Raw genomic sequence first — 17,978 nt, 5'->3', positions numbered from 1 at the left:
CAAACCCTGCCCATTTTTATTCAAACCCTGCCCATTTTTATTTAAACCCTGCCCATTTTTATTCAAACCCTGCCCATTTTTATTTAAACCCTGCCCATTTTTATTCAAACCCTGCGCATTTTTCCTCCCCCGACACTCCCACCCAAACAAAGCTAGACACACCCACTTTCCTGACTTTTTCCAAACTATAGGTGTGAAAGCATCCTGCTGAAACGGGGGGTTTCATTACCCTTTAATAATATGCAGGTAATAAGCCAGTAGTTTGTCCAGGATTTTCTCTAACCCTGTTAATTAGGGGTGCCCAAACTCGGTGCTCCAGGGCCGGTCGGTGTCCTGGAGAGTTTAGTTAATCAAGGTCGTACTAGGTATACTAGAAACATCCTGGCAGGCGTATTGAAGCAAGTTGGAGCTAAACTCTGCAGGACACCGGCCCTCCAGGACAGAGTTTGGACGCACCTGCTTTAAATGAAACCAAACACTTACTGCTTCCCATTTCATGTACTATCCGTCCTAAATAGTATTCAAAAATAAAATGGATGGGGATGATTGGGAGGATATGGTGGTTAAGGGGATAGAGGGAAATTGAGCAGGACTCCGGAGTTACACCCTTAATAGTAAGTTTATTGTCCCATCTGAAAGACGGCACCCACTGACGGTAGTGTCTCCTTCACTATACTGGGGCATTAGGACACACACAGACCACAGGTTGAGCGCCCCCTGCTGGCCTCACTAACACCACTTCCAACAGCAACCTAGTTTTCCCATGTGGTCTCCCATCCAGGTACTGACCAGGCTCAGCCCTGCTTAGCTTCAGTGAGTAACCGCTCTTGGGCTGCAGGGTGATATAGCTGTGGCATTAACGAGGAAATAGCATGTCCGAAAGTTTGCAAACTCTTCTGTTACAGTAGAATAAGTATGTGATTTGGGACGCAGCAAAGGTGTTTAAAAAAAGCGATGCGCTGTACCTGGAGAGGCGTCTCCGTCCAGCAGGTTGTCGTCCTCAGTGGTGTGGAAGTCCATGATGACTCCGGCTCCATCCAGGAGCTCTTCGTCACTGCTGGCGCTGGTGATGCTGTTGTAGCTGTTTCTGCCGTAGCCTCTGTTGAACAACTGCTCAGACTCCATTTAGCAGCACAACACCCTGAAACACACACACACACACAGGGTTCAACGCTAAGGATTTTTTCTACTGGTCCGATCGGGCAAGTGGTTTAGATTTTTACTTGCCCTGCCAAAATTTTCACTGGCCCCACCAAAAAAAAAAAGGTAAGTTAATAGCTATTTTTTAGCCACATATTTTAAATAATGTGTCAAAAATAAAGTCTGTAAATCTAGAATTTCAATACTTAAAAAACAATTGTAAATATAAGTGTTATGCAAACAAAAACAGCAGTATGGAAAATGTGGAGGTATTTTTTTGCAGTTTGAAATTATTTAACAAAAGCTGGCTGACTTGTCAAACTGACGGCAAACTATGCATAACATCACTAAATTTTTATTTTATCATGTTGTTTCCAGGTAAATGTCTACTTCCAAGATGCTAGAGACAGACATTTTCGTTTAGCCTTATAATTTGATGTTGCTGACATGTTGCTGTTTCTACGCTGTACTGGTTGTTACCAGGTAACAAAAAAATAGCATGGTTAAATAAATCATATAAGACGAATCAGAAAGCAATATGTTGTTTACGACATTACAGAGAAGGTAGCATTTAAAGACTCAAAAGCACAAGCTTTAAATGCACGCAATTGACGAATAGTCACAGACAATTTAAATGTTAGTGACTGACAAGGCAGCACTGTCCCAATCGGGCCAGTAATGATCCGGTCTACTGTCCCAAGTGTCTCTCACACTGGCCCTGGGCCACCGGGCAGTCCTTATTGTTGAGCCCTGACACATGATCAACATTAGCGTAAGACTTCGGCAACAAGCGATTTATCGGTCTTCACCAAACACGACGCAACACGACAGAAACATTTAAATACCAGCTACTGCACTCCCAATGAAATGGTAAAGACTTTTAAACTAAATAATCACTATTAAGCTCTTTTTCAGTAGCTGTTTCCATCCGAAAATGCGAATAAACTTTATGCGCAAAACTGGATTATCGCATAAAAGTTGTGCGAATGAAGCATCGTTTCCATCCAACGAGTCAAAGCGAACAAAATCGTCACTTCCTGATTAACTGCCGCCAAATATCAACAGTAAAAACTGCATTTGCTGCAGTAGGAGAAGCTGCGTCAATCTTTTCTAAATGAATGCGCCTCAGAAGACAATCCTGACAAGCAGTGAGCGCGCAGTGGCGTTTGAAGGTGTCAGACGCGGAGCACAGCCGCTCTTGATTCTGGAGGTCATTAATAATATAATAACATTAATACTGAAATGGTAAGGCGTTTTATTATGACCAAAACAACATTTCAGATGTTTTATAATGTGCTCAGCCTGACGTTTTGTCCATTCACACACATTTTAAGCATCACATGATCTCTTTTAACAAAATCACATGACCTTTTTTAATGCGCATGCTGGAGTTTGTGCGGTAAAAGTGTTTCCATCGCAGTTTATGCGCATCTTTTCTTATCGAATACAAAGTTTATCCTACCCATTTAAGCGCGTAAGTTTTTTATGCGCATTTTCAAAATGTATGCGCATCATGGCGTTTCCATTAACTGTTTTTTTATGCGCATTTGCAAACATTGGAAACATTGCTATAGTGACTACTGCTGTTAGGATCACAGTTCAGACTTTCATTTTTAAATGGTCGCTAGTCATTTTATTTTCAAGATCTGAGGTGAACTATCTGCTGCTGCTTTCAGTAGTATGGCAGTGTAAAATTCGAGCAAACTTCGAGCAAACTTATTGTGTTTCTGTCATTTAATCTGACATTTTTATTTTAATCTTTTTTATTGGTCTTTTGTATGACAATACAAATTAAATATCAATAGGTATACAGTAATGTATTGTCCATTATTAATCACATCCCATAACCTCTCATTCATTAACTCAACAAAACAGTAAATACATAAATACCAAATTAAGAAAATTAAATACACACGAACATGGAATCGAAATAACTGGATACAGATGGAAAAAGTAAGAATAATTAAAAATAAAATAAGGAATTTAAATAAAAAATAAACAATAATAATAAAAATAAATAAACAAATTAATTAAAAAAAAAACCTTCTGATAAAATGGTAAATGTTACAGGTTGCCAGGACCAGGTGTAATAAGCAGGCCTTTGATGTAATCAAGAAAGGAATCCCAAGTCTTATAAAAGGAGTCTAGTGAGCCAGAGAGAGAGCATCTCAGCTTTTCAAGTCTGATACAGTGAAAAATGTCCTGCATCCACATGTCATGTGTAGGGGGGGAAGTGTGTTAGGGCTGCTTGATTATGGGGAAAATCATAATCACGATTATTTTGGTCATAATTGTAATCACGATTATTTAAAACGATTATCAGTTAAAGTCAAAATTATTCGCCCTTCTGTGAATTGATTTTTATATACAAATATTTCCCAAATTATGTTTAACAAAGCAATTTTTTACAGTATTTCCTATAATATTTTTTTCTTCTGGAGAAAGGCTTATTTGTTTTATTTCAGCTAGAATAAAAGCAGGTTTAAATATTTTGAAACCCATTTTAATAGCTCAATATTATCAGCCCCTTTAAGCAATATATATTTTGATTGTCTGCAGAAGAAACTACTGTGACTTGCCTATTTACTCTAATAAAGCCTTTCAATGTTCCTTTTAAGCTGAATACTAGTATCTTGAAAAACATCTAGTAAAATATAATGTGCTGTCATCATAGCAAAGATAAAGGAAATCAGCTATTAGAAATGAGTTATTAAATATGTTATGTTTAAACTGTGCTTTAAGCATCTTCACTGTAAGAAAAAACTTTAACTACAAAATCCTCCAGTCAAGAGCAGTGAGTGGATTCTGTCCTTTTGTTGTTTGAAAAATAATAAAAACAGCAGCAGGAATATCGCACACTGTCACTTTAAGAATAGTGCGGCTCCGATATGGTTTCTCTTTCACGTGTCTTTTGATTCTCAACTTGTTTGTTTATTACACAAATGAGGTTTAATATGAATAATCACTAAACACCCTGCATGTATTTCACCATTAAAGCGCTCGCATTAAGATCGCGTTAGATATGCGTGTGCTCTGCTGTCCAAGGTTAGGCGCGCGCGCGCACACACACACACACACACACACTAACGTTACCTGTCCGAGACTAAGCACAGCCCGCAAACACACAACAGCACGTGCTCTTTTGCGCTTTTAAAAATATGAATGATGCGCATCCCATGCTGCAAAAGTTACATTACAGCACATCTTTCAGTCACTTTCACGTGGAACTGGAGAGGAGGCAGTATATGATAGAATAATCGTTTATCTCGATTAATGGTTTTTCATAATCGTGATAAGCCGTAATCGAAATCGAAACTGGATTTTCGATTAGTTGCACAGCCCTAAAGTGTGTTTCCATTTTAACAGTATGGCACGTCTGGCTAGAATTGTGGTAAAGGCAAGACCCTTGCTGTCACGGACTGTCGAATCAGGTTCAAGAGATACACCACAGAGGGCTAACAAGGGATCAGGTTGTATATTGATTTTAAGGGCTTTATTAAATGTATTAAAAACACCTGACCAAAAGGTGGCCAACTGTGGACATGTCCAAAACATATGTAGATGGTCAGCAGGTGAATATTTGCAACGGTTACAAGCAGAGTTCTCATCTGGAAAGAAATGATCTGACATTTTTAACATGAATTATTATAAATATTATTGTTATTTTTGAAACTATTATAGTTTGTCTGGAGTTTTTATTTATTTCTCTATTCCAAATATTGAAATTGTAATTATCTCACCACGTAAACATGACACAAGCAGACTTCAATATATCCTTAAACAGATAAAGTAGCGTTCATTTTTTAAGTTTGAATAATTATTACACACATAATTTATTTAGTTTAATATCATACATTTTCAAGGGTCACTTTTTCTAGTCCTCAACAAAAAAGCATCCTGAAATGTACCATTTCTGCAGTTTCTCTTCAGCAAACATAAGCAGTTCTTGTCTGTAATGATGAGACTACACTGATAACATGTTTATTACACAGCAGAAATGACGGAGCTGACGCTTCATTCTCTGTGCAAAACTTGTATGTAAAGAATAAAAAATTGCTAAACTGTAGGCTTAATATGATTCCTTATAATGCCATAAAATAAAAGGCTTTTTTTAAATGATTTTTTTAAATGATTGCGAATAGACGAGAATAGAAATCGTTATTTTATCTAACATTATAAGCAGTGTTGGGTAAAATTAGTTACAAACTAATTAATTAAAATGATCTATAATTAAAAGTGCTGTCGATATAGATTTTTATGCAAGTTTATATTTTCATCATGAGGGTTTAAAAAAAACTTCAATATTAATAAAAATAATAACCATCATTATAAATATTACACAAATATAATTACTAACAATATGTCATAGATTTAATATTAATAATAATAATAATATTGCTGGGCAGGTAAAAAATAAATGGATAAATAAATAAAGCCTAGTTTTATTAATGAAGTAAATAAATGTTTTTAAATCATGTGGGTTTTTTTAAGTTTCAATATTAATAGTAATAATAATATTAATAATAATAGTAATAATTCTGGGCAGGTAAATAATAAATAAAGTGTAGTTTTACTTATAAAGAAAAAAAATGTTATTTTTATATCATATGATACTAATATTAACATTATTAATAATATTAAATTATAACTAACATCATAAATATAGTTACTAAATAAATGTTACCAGTTTTATTATTATTAATAATAATAATAATAATAACAACAACAATAATTTAGTGAAATAATAATAATAACAATACATGCAGGTAAATAAATAAATAAATAAATATAAAAAAACTAATAATACATACCGGTAAATAAATTATTATTTATTTTGTGTTGTCACTTTATGTATACTGGAAGCTTCTGTAGCCAAAACAAATTCCTTTTGTGTGTGCAGCACACTTGGCAATAAAACTGATTCTGATTCTTATAATAATAATAATAATAATAATAATTATCATTATTATTATTAAGGCAAATAAATAATAATAATAATAATAATAATAATAATAATAATAATAATAATCAAGGCAAATAAATAATAATAATAATAATAATAATAATAATAAATGCAGGTAAATAATAATAATAATAATCAAGGCAAATAAATAAATAAATAAATAATAATAGTAATAATAAATGCAGATAAATAAATAAATAATAATAATATAATCATGGCAAATAAATAATGAAAATAAATGCAGGTAAATAAACAAATAGATAAAAATAATAACAATATTAATTATAATAATAAATGCAAGTTAATAATAATAATATTAATAATAATAATAAAGGTAAAACATAATATCAATACAGGGAGGTAAATAAATAAACAATAATAATGATGATAAATAATAATAAAAAGTAAACAGATAATACATAAATTAATTCATTCATTCTACGGTAGAGACTGTTATGTAGATGAGTATTTACGACAGTGAACTAGCGGCGTCTGCAGGAAAACAGCGGTACTGCAGCTCCACCAGCGGCGACTGTATCTCAGTGACTCAAGAGTTCACCACACTTTACCGCTGTTTAATAATCACTGTAATCACACAGTACAAAGTGCAGAGCCATCACAGCTCTACTGTACAATGAAATAAACTCTCAAAACCACACATATGAACAAACACAACGACAGACACTCAAATAGTGATAACGCGTCAGACATGAAACAGAAAAATGAATACATATCAAGCTGAAGCTCGTGACTTACACCAGAAATTGGGTTTGTTCCAGAAATAATCTCCATACGGTTTTCAATAAACTATAAAACATAAAACTAAATCATAGTTTTCGATTATTGTCGACGACAGTGACGGTTTGATTTGTGTCCGTTTCTTCTTCTTCTTCGTGAGGGTTTGTTTGTGATTCTTTTCTTCTTCTCTTATCTCTGTTTGCGGCTTTAAGACGAGTCACGAGTCGCTTTCAGTCACAAGCCTCAGCTGGAATCAAACCATTAATAATAATGTTGGCAATATTTAACCAGCTCTACTTTACAAAGGATGGGTCTGACTGAGTGCATCTGATCCGGTTTTGATACGCAGTTTGACGGTCTGACATGCATTCTTGAAGCGGATGTTATGCATATATAATGTATATAATGCTAATAATAATATCAATAACAACAACAACAACAAAAGCCAGTCAAAGTGTTTCAGTAATACTAATAATAATAATAATAATAATAATTATATATATATATATATATACACACACACACACACACACACACACACACACACACACACACACACACACATACACACACACACACACACACATATATATATATATATACACTATATTTACACATACATATATACAGACACTTCCTCCAGCTCCTCCGGAGGGATCCTTAGGCGTTCCCAGGCCAGTAAAGAGATGTAGTCCCTCCAGTGTGTCCTGGGACTTCCCAGAGGCCTCATGCCGGTGGGACGTGCCTGGAACACCTTGTTATAGGTGTCCAGGAGGCATCCGAAACAGATGCCCGAGCCACCTCAGCTGACTTCTCTCGATGTGGAAGAGAAGCAGCTCTACTCCGAGCTCCTAACCCCATCCATAGGAGTGCGCCCTGCCACCCTGTGAAGGAAACTCATTTCGGCCGCTTGTAACCGAGATCTTGTCCTTTCGGTCATTACCCAAAGCTCATGACCATCGGTGAGAGTAGGAACGTAGATTGACCGGTAAATCGAGAGCTTTGCCTTTCTGCTCAGCTCCTTTTTTACCACAATTCTTTATGTCATTTTTTAAAATTAAATATTTTATAAATTGTTGATTTTTTTTTGTTTAATAGACTAAATTAAAAACGAAATATTGTTTGTATAAAGGTTTAAACAAAATAAAAATAATGTTTTAGTTAATAATAATAATGATGGTTAACAACAACAACAACAACAACAATAATAATAATAATAATAATTATACGTAAAGAATGAATCAAAATATTTACAGGAAATACAGTTATTTTCACATATACATACTGTAATATATTATTTATTTAGTAAATATATAATAAAATGTTGATATTTAGCTTGTTGAGAATAATAATTTAAAATACATATTATTTGTTTTAAATAGCAAAAATAAAAATTGTTACAACCGGCTCAAAGTTGCAACAATAGAGAGACAATACGGACCAGGTAAATTGAAAAGAGAAATGATTTATTAACAAAACGTATAATTAACAAAAGTATTTAAAGCAATCAAAGTCAGTATAGGTGAAAGTCAGTAGTGAAAAGCATGTGTATGGAAGTGTACTGAGCTCATGATCCAAACACAGAAATAAATCAAAAGCGCCAAGCAGAGACGTCCGGCTAATCAAGCTCTCCCAGACAGAATGCCAAACTCCTTATAAGTTAAATAATAATAAGAATATTAAAGGTAATAAACAAATCAAAATATTCATAGGAATTACTGTTAACTGTTATTAACAGGAATTAACTAATAACTGTTAACTTAACAAATAAACAACCAACAACAACAACAAATAATAACAATAACACAGTCAGGGAAATAAATAAATACATAAATAAACGAATAAAGAAATAATAATAATTATTATGTTTATTGTTATTATTAGGCAGGTGGATAAACAACAACAACATTATTAATTACAACAACAACAACAATAATAATGATGACAATAACACAGGCAGGGAAATAAATAAATAAATACATAAATAAATGAATAAAGTAAAAAAGAAATAATAAAAATACTAATTAAGGCAGGTGGATAAATAAACATCAACAATATTAACAACAACAACAACAACAACAATAATAATCATAATAATAATAATACAGGATGGCAAATAAATAACAACAACAACTACGTAGCCAAATAATAACAACATTTATAATCATTTAATAATAATTATATTATAAGTAATAAATGAAGTAAAATACTTATAGTTATTACTGTTATTTTTTATTACAAATATAATATAATAAATAGTTGATGAATATATTTTAAAGATGATAAATTAAATGAGTTATGAAGATTTAAGTTTCTGTGCCTGACGATTTAATGGTCAATCTACGTTCCTACTCTTACTTATGGTCAAGAGCTTTGGGTCATAAATGGAAGGACAAGATCTCGGATACAAGCGGCCGAAATGGGTTTCATTCGCAGGGTGGCAGGGCGCACTCTTATGGATAAGGTGAGGAGTTCTGATACCCAGGAGGAGCTCTGAGTAGAGCTGCTGTTCCTCCACATTGAGAGAAGTCAGCTGAGGTGGCTCGGGCATCTGTTTTGGATTCCTCCTAAACGCCTACCAAGGGGGCCTCTGGGAAGACGCAGGACATGCTGGAGGGACTATGTCTCTCGGCTGGCCTGGGAATGCCTCGAGATCCCCCTGGAGGAGCTGGAGGAAGTGTCTGGGGAGGGGGAAGTCTGGGGTTCTCTCCTAAGATGGCTGTCCCTGCGACCCGGCCCCGGCAGGATAAGCGAATAAAAATGACATGAATAATTGAAGGTTTAAATTACAATTATACAAATAAAATAAACTTGTTAAATAATAATAAACAATAATAAAATTATTAGTAGGCCGCTATTATTCATATTATTATCATTATTATATAATTTTATTTATTAATTATTATGGTTTACTGTTTTCCAATATTATTGTTATATTTATTTTTAATAATTTAATTTGCATAATTAATTTTATTTGTTAGTTTTATTCATGAGCACGCACTGTGTGTCCTCTAAATCATGCTGTGTTACTTAACGAAGAGGATGTTTTAGGTTATAAACCAATTTTGCAGACAGATCGTGAGAATGTTGTTGTTGTTTTGAGACACAAGAGTCTCTCTGTGAGGATCAGGCCGTCTGCATCAGATCAGAGAACACGGTAAATCCAGCAAATTCAATTCATTTACTCCAATTTGACTGTTTTTATGTCCAGATCCAAAAACCAAGACAAAAAAATCAGCAGAGCTGCATTCACTGTTTATGAAGCATTCCTGCAGAGATTACCATCACACAAGCCGTTCCCTTAACCCTATATTTATTTCAATAATCCAATGAAGAAGTTTATTAATGAGAGATGAAGAAACTAATGAAGAAATATGACAATGGGGCATTTAAAGGTAAAGGGATCGTTCAACCAAAAATTACAGAAATGTAAAAATCTGCCGTTTTCGTTACAATAAGCTTTGCTTTTTGACTATTTGGCGCCATCTTGTGTCTGAATAATGTGCAGGTTAGTGTATACTCCATCAGCTGTTTTAGTTTCTGTCAGCTTTGTGTTTTAGGTCTGTTTGTCTTCATCTTGTGTCTGAATAATGCTCAGGTTAGTGTATACTCCATCAGCTGTTTTCATTTCTCTCAGCTTTGTGTTTTGGTCTGTTTGTCTTCATCTTGTGTCTGAATAATGCGCAGGTTAGTGTATACTCCATCAGCTGTTTTCATTTCTCTCAGCTTTGTGTTTTGGTCTGTTTGTCTCCATCTTTTGTCTGAATAATGTGCAGGTTAGTGTATACTCCATCAGCTGTTTTAGTTTCTGTCAGCTTTGTGTTTTAGGTCTGTTTGTCTTCATCTTGTGTCTGAATAATGTGCAGGTTAGTGTATACTCCATCAGCTGTTTTAGTTTCTGTCAGCTTATTGTTTTTGACTGTTTGTCTTCATCTTGTGTCTGAATAATGCACAGGTTAGTGTATACTCCATCAGCTGTTTTCATTTCTCTCAGCTTTGTGTTTTGGTCTGTTTGTCTCCATCTTTTGTCTGAATAATGTGCAGGTTAGTGTATACTCCATCAGCTGTTTTAGTTTCTGTCAGCTTTGTGTTTTAGGTCTGTTTGTCTTCATCTTGTGTCTGAATAATGTGCAGGTTAGTGTATACTCCATCAGCTGTTTTCATTTCTCTCAGCTTTGTGTTTTGGTCTGTTTGTCTTCATCTTGTGTCTGAATAATGCACAGGTTAGTGTATACTCCATCAGCTGTTTTCATTTCTCTCAGCTTTGTGTTTTGGTCTGTTTGTCTTCATCTTGTGTCTGAATAATGTGCAGGTTAGTGTATACTCCATCAGCTGTTTTAGTTTCTGTCAGCTTATTGTTTTTGACTGTTTGTCTTCATCTTGTGTCTGAATAATGCACAGGTTAGTGTATACTCCATCAGCTGTTTTCATTTCTCTCAGCTTTGTGTTTTGGTCTGTTTGTCTTCATCTTGTGTCTGAATAATGCACAGGTTAGTGTATACTCCATCAGCTGTTTTCATTTCTCTCAGCTTTGTGTTTTGGTCTGTTTGTCTTCATCTTGTGTCTGAATAATGCTCAGGTTAGTGTATACTCCATCAGCTGTTTTCATTTCTCTCAGCTTTGTGTTTTGGTCTGTTTGTCTCCATCTTGTGTCTGAATAATGCTCAGGTTAGTGTATAGTGCATCAGCTGTTTTAGTTTCTGTCAGCTTAGTGTTTTGGTCTGTTTGTCTTCATCTTGTGTCTGAATAAGGTGCAGGTTAGTGTATACTCCATCAGCTGTTTTTTTTATTTCTCTCAGCTTTGTGTTTTGGTCTGTTTGTCTCCATCTAGTGTCTGAATAATGCTCAGGTTAGTGTATACTCCATCAGCTGTTTTAGTTTCTGTCAGCTTTGTGTTTTTGACTGTTTGTCTTCATCTTGTGTCTGAATAATGCGCAGGTTAGTGTATACTCCATCAGCTGTTTTAGTTTCTGTCAGCTTTGTGTTTTTGACTGTTTGTCTTCATCTTGTGTCTGAATAATGCGCAGGTTAGTGTATACTCCATCAGCTGTTTTAGTTTCTGACAGCTTTGTGTTTTGGTCTGTTTGGCGCCATCTTGTGTCTGAATAATGCTCAGGTTAGTGTATACTCCATCAGCTGTTTTCATTTCTCTCAGCTTTGTGTTTTGGTCTGTTTGTCTTCATCTTGTGTCTGAATAATGCACAGGTTAGTGTATACTCCATCAGCTGTTTTCATTTCTCTCAGCTTTGTGTTTTGGTCTGTTTGTCTTCATCTTGTGTCTGAATAATGTGCAGGTTAGTGTATACTCCATCAGCTGTTTTAGTTTCTGTCAGCTTATTGTTTTTGACTGTTTGTCTTCATCTTGTGTCTGAATAATGCACAGGTTAGTGTATACTCCATCAGCTGTTTTCATTTCTCTCAGCTTTGTGTTTTGGTCTGTTTGTCTTCATCTTGTGTCTGAATAATGCACAGGTTAGTGTATACTCCATCAGCTGTTTTCATTTCTCTCAGCTTTGTGTTTTGGTCTGTTTGTCTTCATCTTGTGTCTGAATAATGCTCAGGTTAGTGTATACTCCATCAGCTGTTTTCATTTCTCTCAGCTTTGTGTTTTGGTCTGTTTGTCTCCATCTTGTGTCTGAATAATGCTCAGGTTAGTGTATAGTGCATCAGCTGTTTTAGTTTCTGTCAGCTTAGTGTTTTGGTCTGTTTGTCTTCATCTTGTGTCTGAATAAGGTGCAGGTTAGTGTATACTCCATCAGCTGTTTTTTTTATTTCTCTCAGCTTTGTGTTTTGGTCTGTTTGTCTCCATCTAGTGTCTGAATAATGCTCAGGTTAGTGTATACTCCATCAGCTGTTTTAGTTTCTGTCAGCTTTGTGTTTTTGACTGTTTGTCTTCATCTTGTGTCTGAATAATGCGCAGGTTAGTGTATACTCCATCAGCTGTTTTAGTTTCTGTCAGCTTTGTGTTTTTGACTGTTTGTCTTCATCTTGTGTCTGAATAATGCGCAGGTTAGTGTATACTCCATCAGCTGTTTTAGTTTCTGACAGCTTTGTGTTTTGGTCTGTTTGGCGCCATCTTGTGTCTGAATAATGCTCAGGTTAGTGTATACTCCATCAGCTGTTTTCATTTCTCTCAGCTTTGTGTTTTGGTCTGTTTGTCTTCATCTTGTGTCTGAATAATGCGCAGGTTAGTGTATACTCCATCAGCTGTTTTAGTTTCTGTCAGCTTATTGTTTTTGACTGTTTGTCTTCATCTTGTGTCTGAATAATGCACAGGTTAGTGTATACTCCATCAGCTGTTTTCATTTCTCTCAGCTTTGTGTTTTGGTCTGTTTGTCTTCATCTTGTGTCTGAATAATGCTCAGGTTAGTGTATACTCCATCAGCTGTTTTCATTTCTCTCAGCTTTGTGTTTTGGTCTGTTTGTCTCCATCTTGTGTCTGAATAATGCTCAGGTTAGTGTATAGTGCATCAGCTGTTTTAGTTTCTGTCAGCTTTGTGTTTTTGACTGTTTGTCTTCATCTTGTGTCTGAATAATGCTCAGGTTAGTGTATACTCCATCAGCTGTTTTAGTTTCTGTCAGCTTTGTGTTTTTGACTGTTTGTCTTCATCTTGTGTCTGAATAATGCGCAGGTTAGTGTATACTCCATCAGCTGTTTTAGTTTCTGTCAGCTTTGTGTTTTGGTCTGTTTGTCTTCATCTTGTGTCTGAATAAGGTGCAGGTTAGTGTATACTCCATCAGCTGTTTTTTTTATTTCTCTCAGCTTTGTGTTTTGGTCTGTTTGTCTCCATCTAGTGTCTGAATAATGCTCAGGTTAGTGTATACTCCATCAGCTGTTTTAGTTTCTGTCAGCTTTGTGTTTTTGACTGTTTGTCTTCATCTTGTGTCTGAATAATGCGCAGGTTAGTGTATACTCCATCAGCTGTTTTAGTTTCTGTCAGCTTTGTGTTTTGGTCTGTTTGTCTTCATCTTGTGTCTGAATAAGGTGCTGGTTAGTGTATACTCCATCAGCTGTTTTAGTTTCTGTCAGCTTTGTGTTTTTGACTGTTTGTCTTCATCTTGTGTCTGAATAAGGTGCAGGTTAGTGTATACTCCATCAGCTGTTTTTGTTTTTTCAGCTTCACGTTTGATTAAAGAATTATTTAACTATAACGCCTCAGAACACCGCTGTGTATCTTATATTTATGTTTTGTGGCAAGTAGCTGTGTAATAAGCGGGATAAAGTGCATCCAGGATGGTTGTTTTCAGTAGTTTATCAAAAATCAGCGTTGTAAAACTTTTAGGGCTGATTTCAGATTTTGTTCTCATGAGTCTCTTTTCCTCCTGCTGTTTAAATCTACAGTCTCTGATCTGTAAATGCGCGTGTTATTAAACTGCTGTGCTTCACACACACTCCACTCTCTTTTACACCACTTTCAGCATCTCTGTCTCTGTTGTCATGGAATCGTCGTCTAGGTGAATGTTGATTAGAGATGAATCAGCGTTTTCAGATCCACATCAAATGATGGAATGAGCACATTTGCACTCATTTTGCTCCACTGTCAACAAAACAACACTCATAAAACACCTCTGCTTTTCTGATATTGCGTCCGTATCTTGGTCACAGATCAAAGTATCAACAATCAAAACAATAGTGTAATAAAAAAACAAAACCATCGAAGTTAAAAATAATGAGTATCACATTTTATTTTTCTGAGGTTTAAAGCAGACACACACACACTAAAGTATAATTTAAAGTAGCAATAGTTTAGTTTATATATATTTTAAGCTATGAATATGCTTTGACCCTATACAATAAACTATCAGGTTTGACCAATTTGTCAATTTAAAAATCAATTGAAATTTAGTACGATTGACAACTTTTTTTTATACATTTTAAGTACAAGTCAGAATATGTACTTAACAGCAACTTAATTAGGTACACCTGTCCAACTGCTCATTGCTGCAAACATGCTAATCAGCCAATCACATGGCAGCAGCTCAATGCATTTAGGCATGTAGACATGGCCAGGATGATCTGCTGCAGTTCAAACCGAGCATCAGGACGGGGAAGAAAGGGGATTTAAGTGACTTTGATCGTGGCATGGTTGTTGGTGCCAGATGGGCTGATCTGACCATTTCAGAAACTGCTGATCTACTGGGATTTTCACGCACAACCATCTCTAGGGTTTATAGAGAATGGTCAGAAAAAGAGAAAATATCGAGTGAGCGGCAGTTCTGTGGGTGCAAATGCCTTGTTGATGCCTGAGGTCAGAGGAGAATGGCCAGACTGTTCCAGCTGATAGAAAGGCAACAGTAACTCAAATAAGCACTCGCTACAACCGAGGTCTGCAGACGAGCATCTCTGAACACTAGGGATGGGAAGATTCATCGATATGTATCGATACGCGGTCATGCGCGTGCACGATGCGAGTGCATCGGTTGAGCAGCAGAGGATGAATGAAATTTTGGAAGCAAATCGAGATGCATCGGTTTTTGCGAGATGCATCGGTTTTTCCGAGATACAGCTTATTTTTTTAATATAGAATGTATTTTTTATTTATTAGCAAGTGTTGTCAACCTGTTTTTGGCGCATAATTTAATCGACCTACATAAAGTAAGCCTTAGCAACGGATTTGCGGATGTGCACACACTACAACTCAGTGTATAAGGTGTGCGGATGAAGCTAGTGGTGCGCCCTCAGAAAGCGCGAGAAGCAAAACAAACATTTTATTCCCCACTGAGTTTTAAATCTAAAGTATGACAACATTATGGATTTAAGGATGGACGACTTGACAGGACAGATGCAATTTGCAAAATGTGCCGCGCATCTATAAAATACGCGGGCAGTACGAGTAATCTGAAATCTCACTTGAAGCGGCGCCACGGTGTTGTTGTGAAAGCATTGTGAGAAAAGCATTGCAAGTTTTTTTTTTTTTCCATGCGCAAAAGTTTTGTGCACTCTATGCCAATAACGGATGTTATTGCATTGTTCATCTTGTGGTAATATAAATTTCTATCAACTAATTCCAAATGAAAAATAATCTACGTATAACTGAAAAGTTATATTCTCTGGTTTTTAATTATATAATTTCATTAACATCCCAGCTAGGAAGGACATTAACCTTTTGTCTTTCTGATAACAGGCTAAGCCAATGTAATGCAAATTGTCAGTTTCACAGCATGGGGTGTCTATTGTTTTCTCTTTTCGATCAAATGGTCAGGCGGTTTCTGTCTCCAGAACATGATGAGATTAGACCTGAGAAGCAGTTTACCCTGCCGACCACAACCCTTAATTTGCATGCTTTGTTTAGCCATATCCCCTCCTCCTAAGAACACAATATTGCCATGAAATCTTTGACTAATTCAGACTTGTGTGAGACTTGTGAGAGACTTGTGAAAGAACTTGCAGACTGCGGACCTCTAGTAGGCTCTTGCAGACACGGACATCTTAAAGACGCTGTATGACTGCAGATTAACCAACACGTCTCAATAAAGGAATTCTGCTTGTTTCGAGTCTCCTGGACTGGGTTCTCTTCTTCTTTTTACTCATTCATTTATTTTTTTACAACAATCTGCAGGGCCGGAGCAAGCTGAACTGCTGCTCTAGGCAGAGGACGATCACGCCGCCCTCAACCCCAATGTGAAAACGAAAGTGACTGGTTATGAAAATGAAGTGACGTGTCGCGGACCTCTATTCTGCCGCCTTATGCGCGGATATAACTGAGGACGCGCGGGTGTCGCGGACCTCTATTCTGCCGCCCTATGCGCGGATATAACTAAGGACGCGCGGGTGTCGCGGACCTCTATTCTTCCGCCCTATGCGCGGATATAACTGAGGACGCGCGGGTGTCGCAGACCTCTATTCTTCCGCCCTATGCGCGGATATAACTGAGGACGCGCGGGTGTCGCGGACCTCTATTCTTCCGCCCTATGCGCGGATATAACTGAGGACGCGCGGGTGTCGCGGACCTCTATTCTTCCGCCCTATGCGCGGATATAACTGAGGACGCGCGGGTGTCGCGGACCTCTATTCTTCCGCCCTATGCGCGGATATAACTGAGGACGCGCGGGTGTCGCGGACCTCTATTCTTCCGCCCTATGCGCGGATATAACTGGGTGTTGTGGACGCCGCCCTCTCTATACTGCCGCACTAGGCGGTTTTAAACACCTCCTCCTGTTAATTTTTATTTAATTATAATAATAATAATATTAATAATAATAATGATAAAAAATAATGGATGTCACGGTGGCACAGTAGGTAGTTTGACCACCTCACAGCAAGAAGATTGCTGGTTTGTTATATTTTTATTAGCCTGTTGTTTACAGTGACAGTGATGTTTCAACGCAGCATAACACTGCTAGTTCACAACCTTAAGTTTTGAATAATCAGTGGCAAAATATATCTTTGTAAAACTTGTTTTCATAGTTAAAGTTAAATCACAATTCTTGTTGTGCAATGCTCAACCTTTATGTTGAAAGAGTGCAAATATATATATTTTAATATATATATTGCACTTATCCATTCTGTTTATCTTGAAAATACTTAAATAATATGTGCTATATGTTCTAAAATGGCCCTCTACTGTAAACTGACACTCTGGCTCTGAGAGAAAAGCCAGTTTGTAAAAAAAGTCTTGGTTTTACTTGGTTAATAAATAATCAAACTCATTCAATGGCACAGCATCCTCTTTCACATCATCTCATAAACTTGATTTAATTAGTTAGTGCTGAATTATCGCATCGTATCGTGATATGGGTGTGAATCGTATCGTGTTGCATCGCAATATGTCACAAATGTATCGCTAATATATCGGATCGTATTCTTTGTATCGAGATGCGTATCGGATCGGCATTATAGCTTAGATGCCCAACCCTACTGAACACACAACACATCCAACCTTGAAGCAGATGGGCTACAGCAGCAGAAGACCACACCGGGTGCCACTCCTGTCAGCTAAGAACAGGAAACTGAGGCTACAATTCACACAGGCTCACCAAAACTGCACAATAGAAGATTGGAGTTGTCTGGTCTGATGAGTCTTGCTTTCTGCTCCCACATTCGGATGGTCGGGTCAGAATTTGGCGTCAACAACATGAAAGCATGAATCCATCCTGCTTTTTATCAATGATTCAGTCTGGTGGTGGGGGTGTGATG

General features: G+C 36.4%; 1 protein-coding gene across 8 annotated transcripts in view; it reads right to left on the bottom strand.

Annotated features, from left to right (window-relative positions):
* The window catches only part of clcn3 (chloride channel 3), a 130,161-nt gene that overhangs the window by 97,670 nt on the left and 14,513 nt on the right, over window positions 1-17,978 (bottom strand). For 5 of the 8 annotated variants that reach the window (XR_012383070.1, XM_009302926.5, XM_005166349.6 and 2 more), the window contains exon 2: window positions 966-1,141. Coding sequence is in view for 7 of the 8 variants with exons in the window: in XM_009302926.5 (XP_009301201.1) it covers window positions 966-1,125 (160 nt within the window). In the remaining variant the exon portion in view is untranslated. Of the gene's footprint in view, window positions 1-965; window positions 1,142-6,859; window positions 7,007-17,978 lie in introns of those variants that run through there. The other 3 variants (XM_073908014.1, XM_005166345.6, XM_073908013.1) reach the window with 1 other exon arrangement.

This window comes from Danio rerio, chromosome 7 (genome assembly GCF_049306965.1).
Source record: "Danio rerio strain Tuebingen ecotype United States chromosome 7, GRCz12tu, whole genome shotgun sequence".
NCBI lineage: Eukaryota > Metazoa > Chordata > Actinopteri > Cypriniformes > Danionidae > Danio > Danio rerio.
Note: the sequence above shows the minus strand (reverse complement) of the source record. Positions and strands in the feature narration are given on the sequence as shown.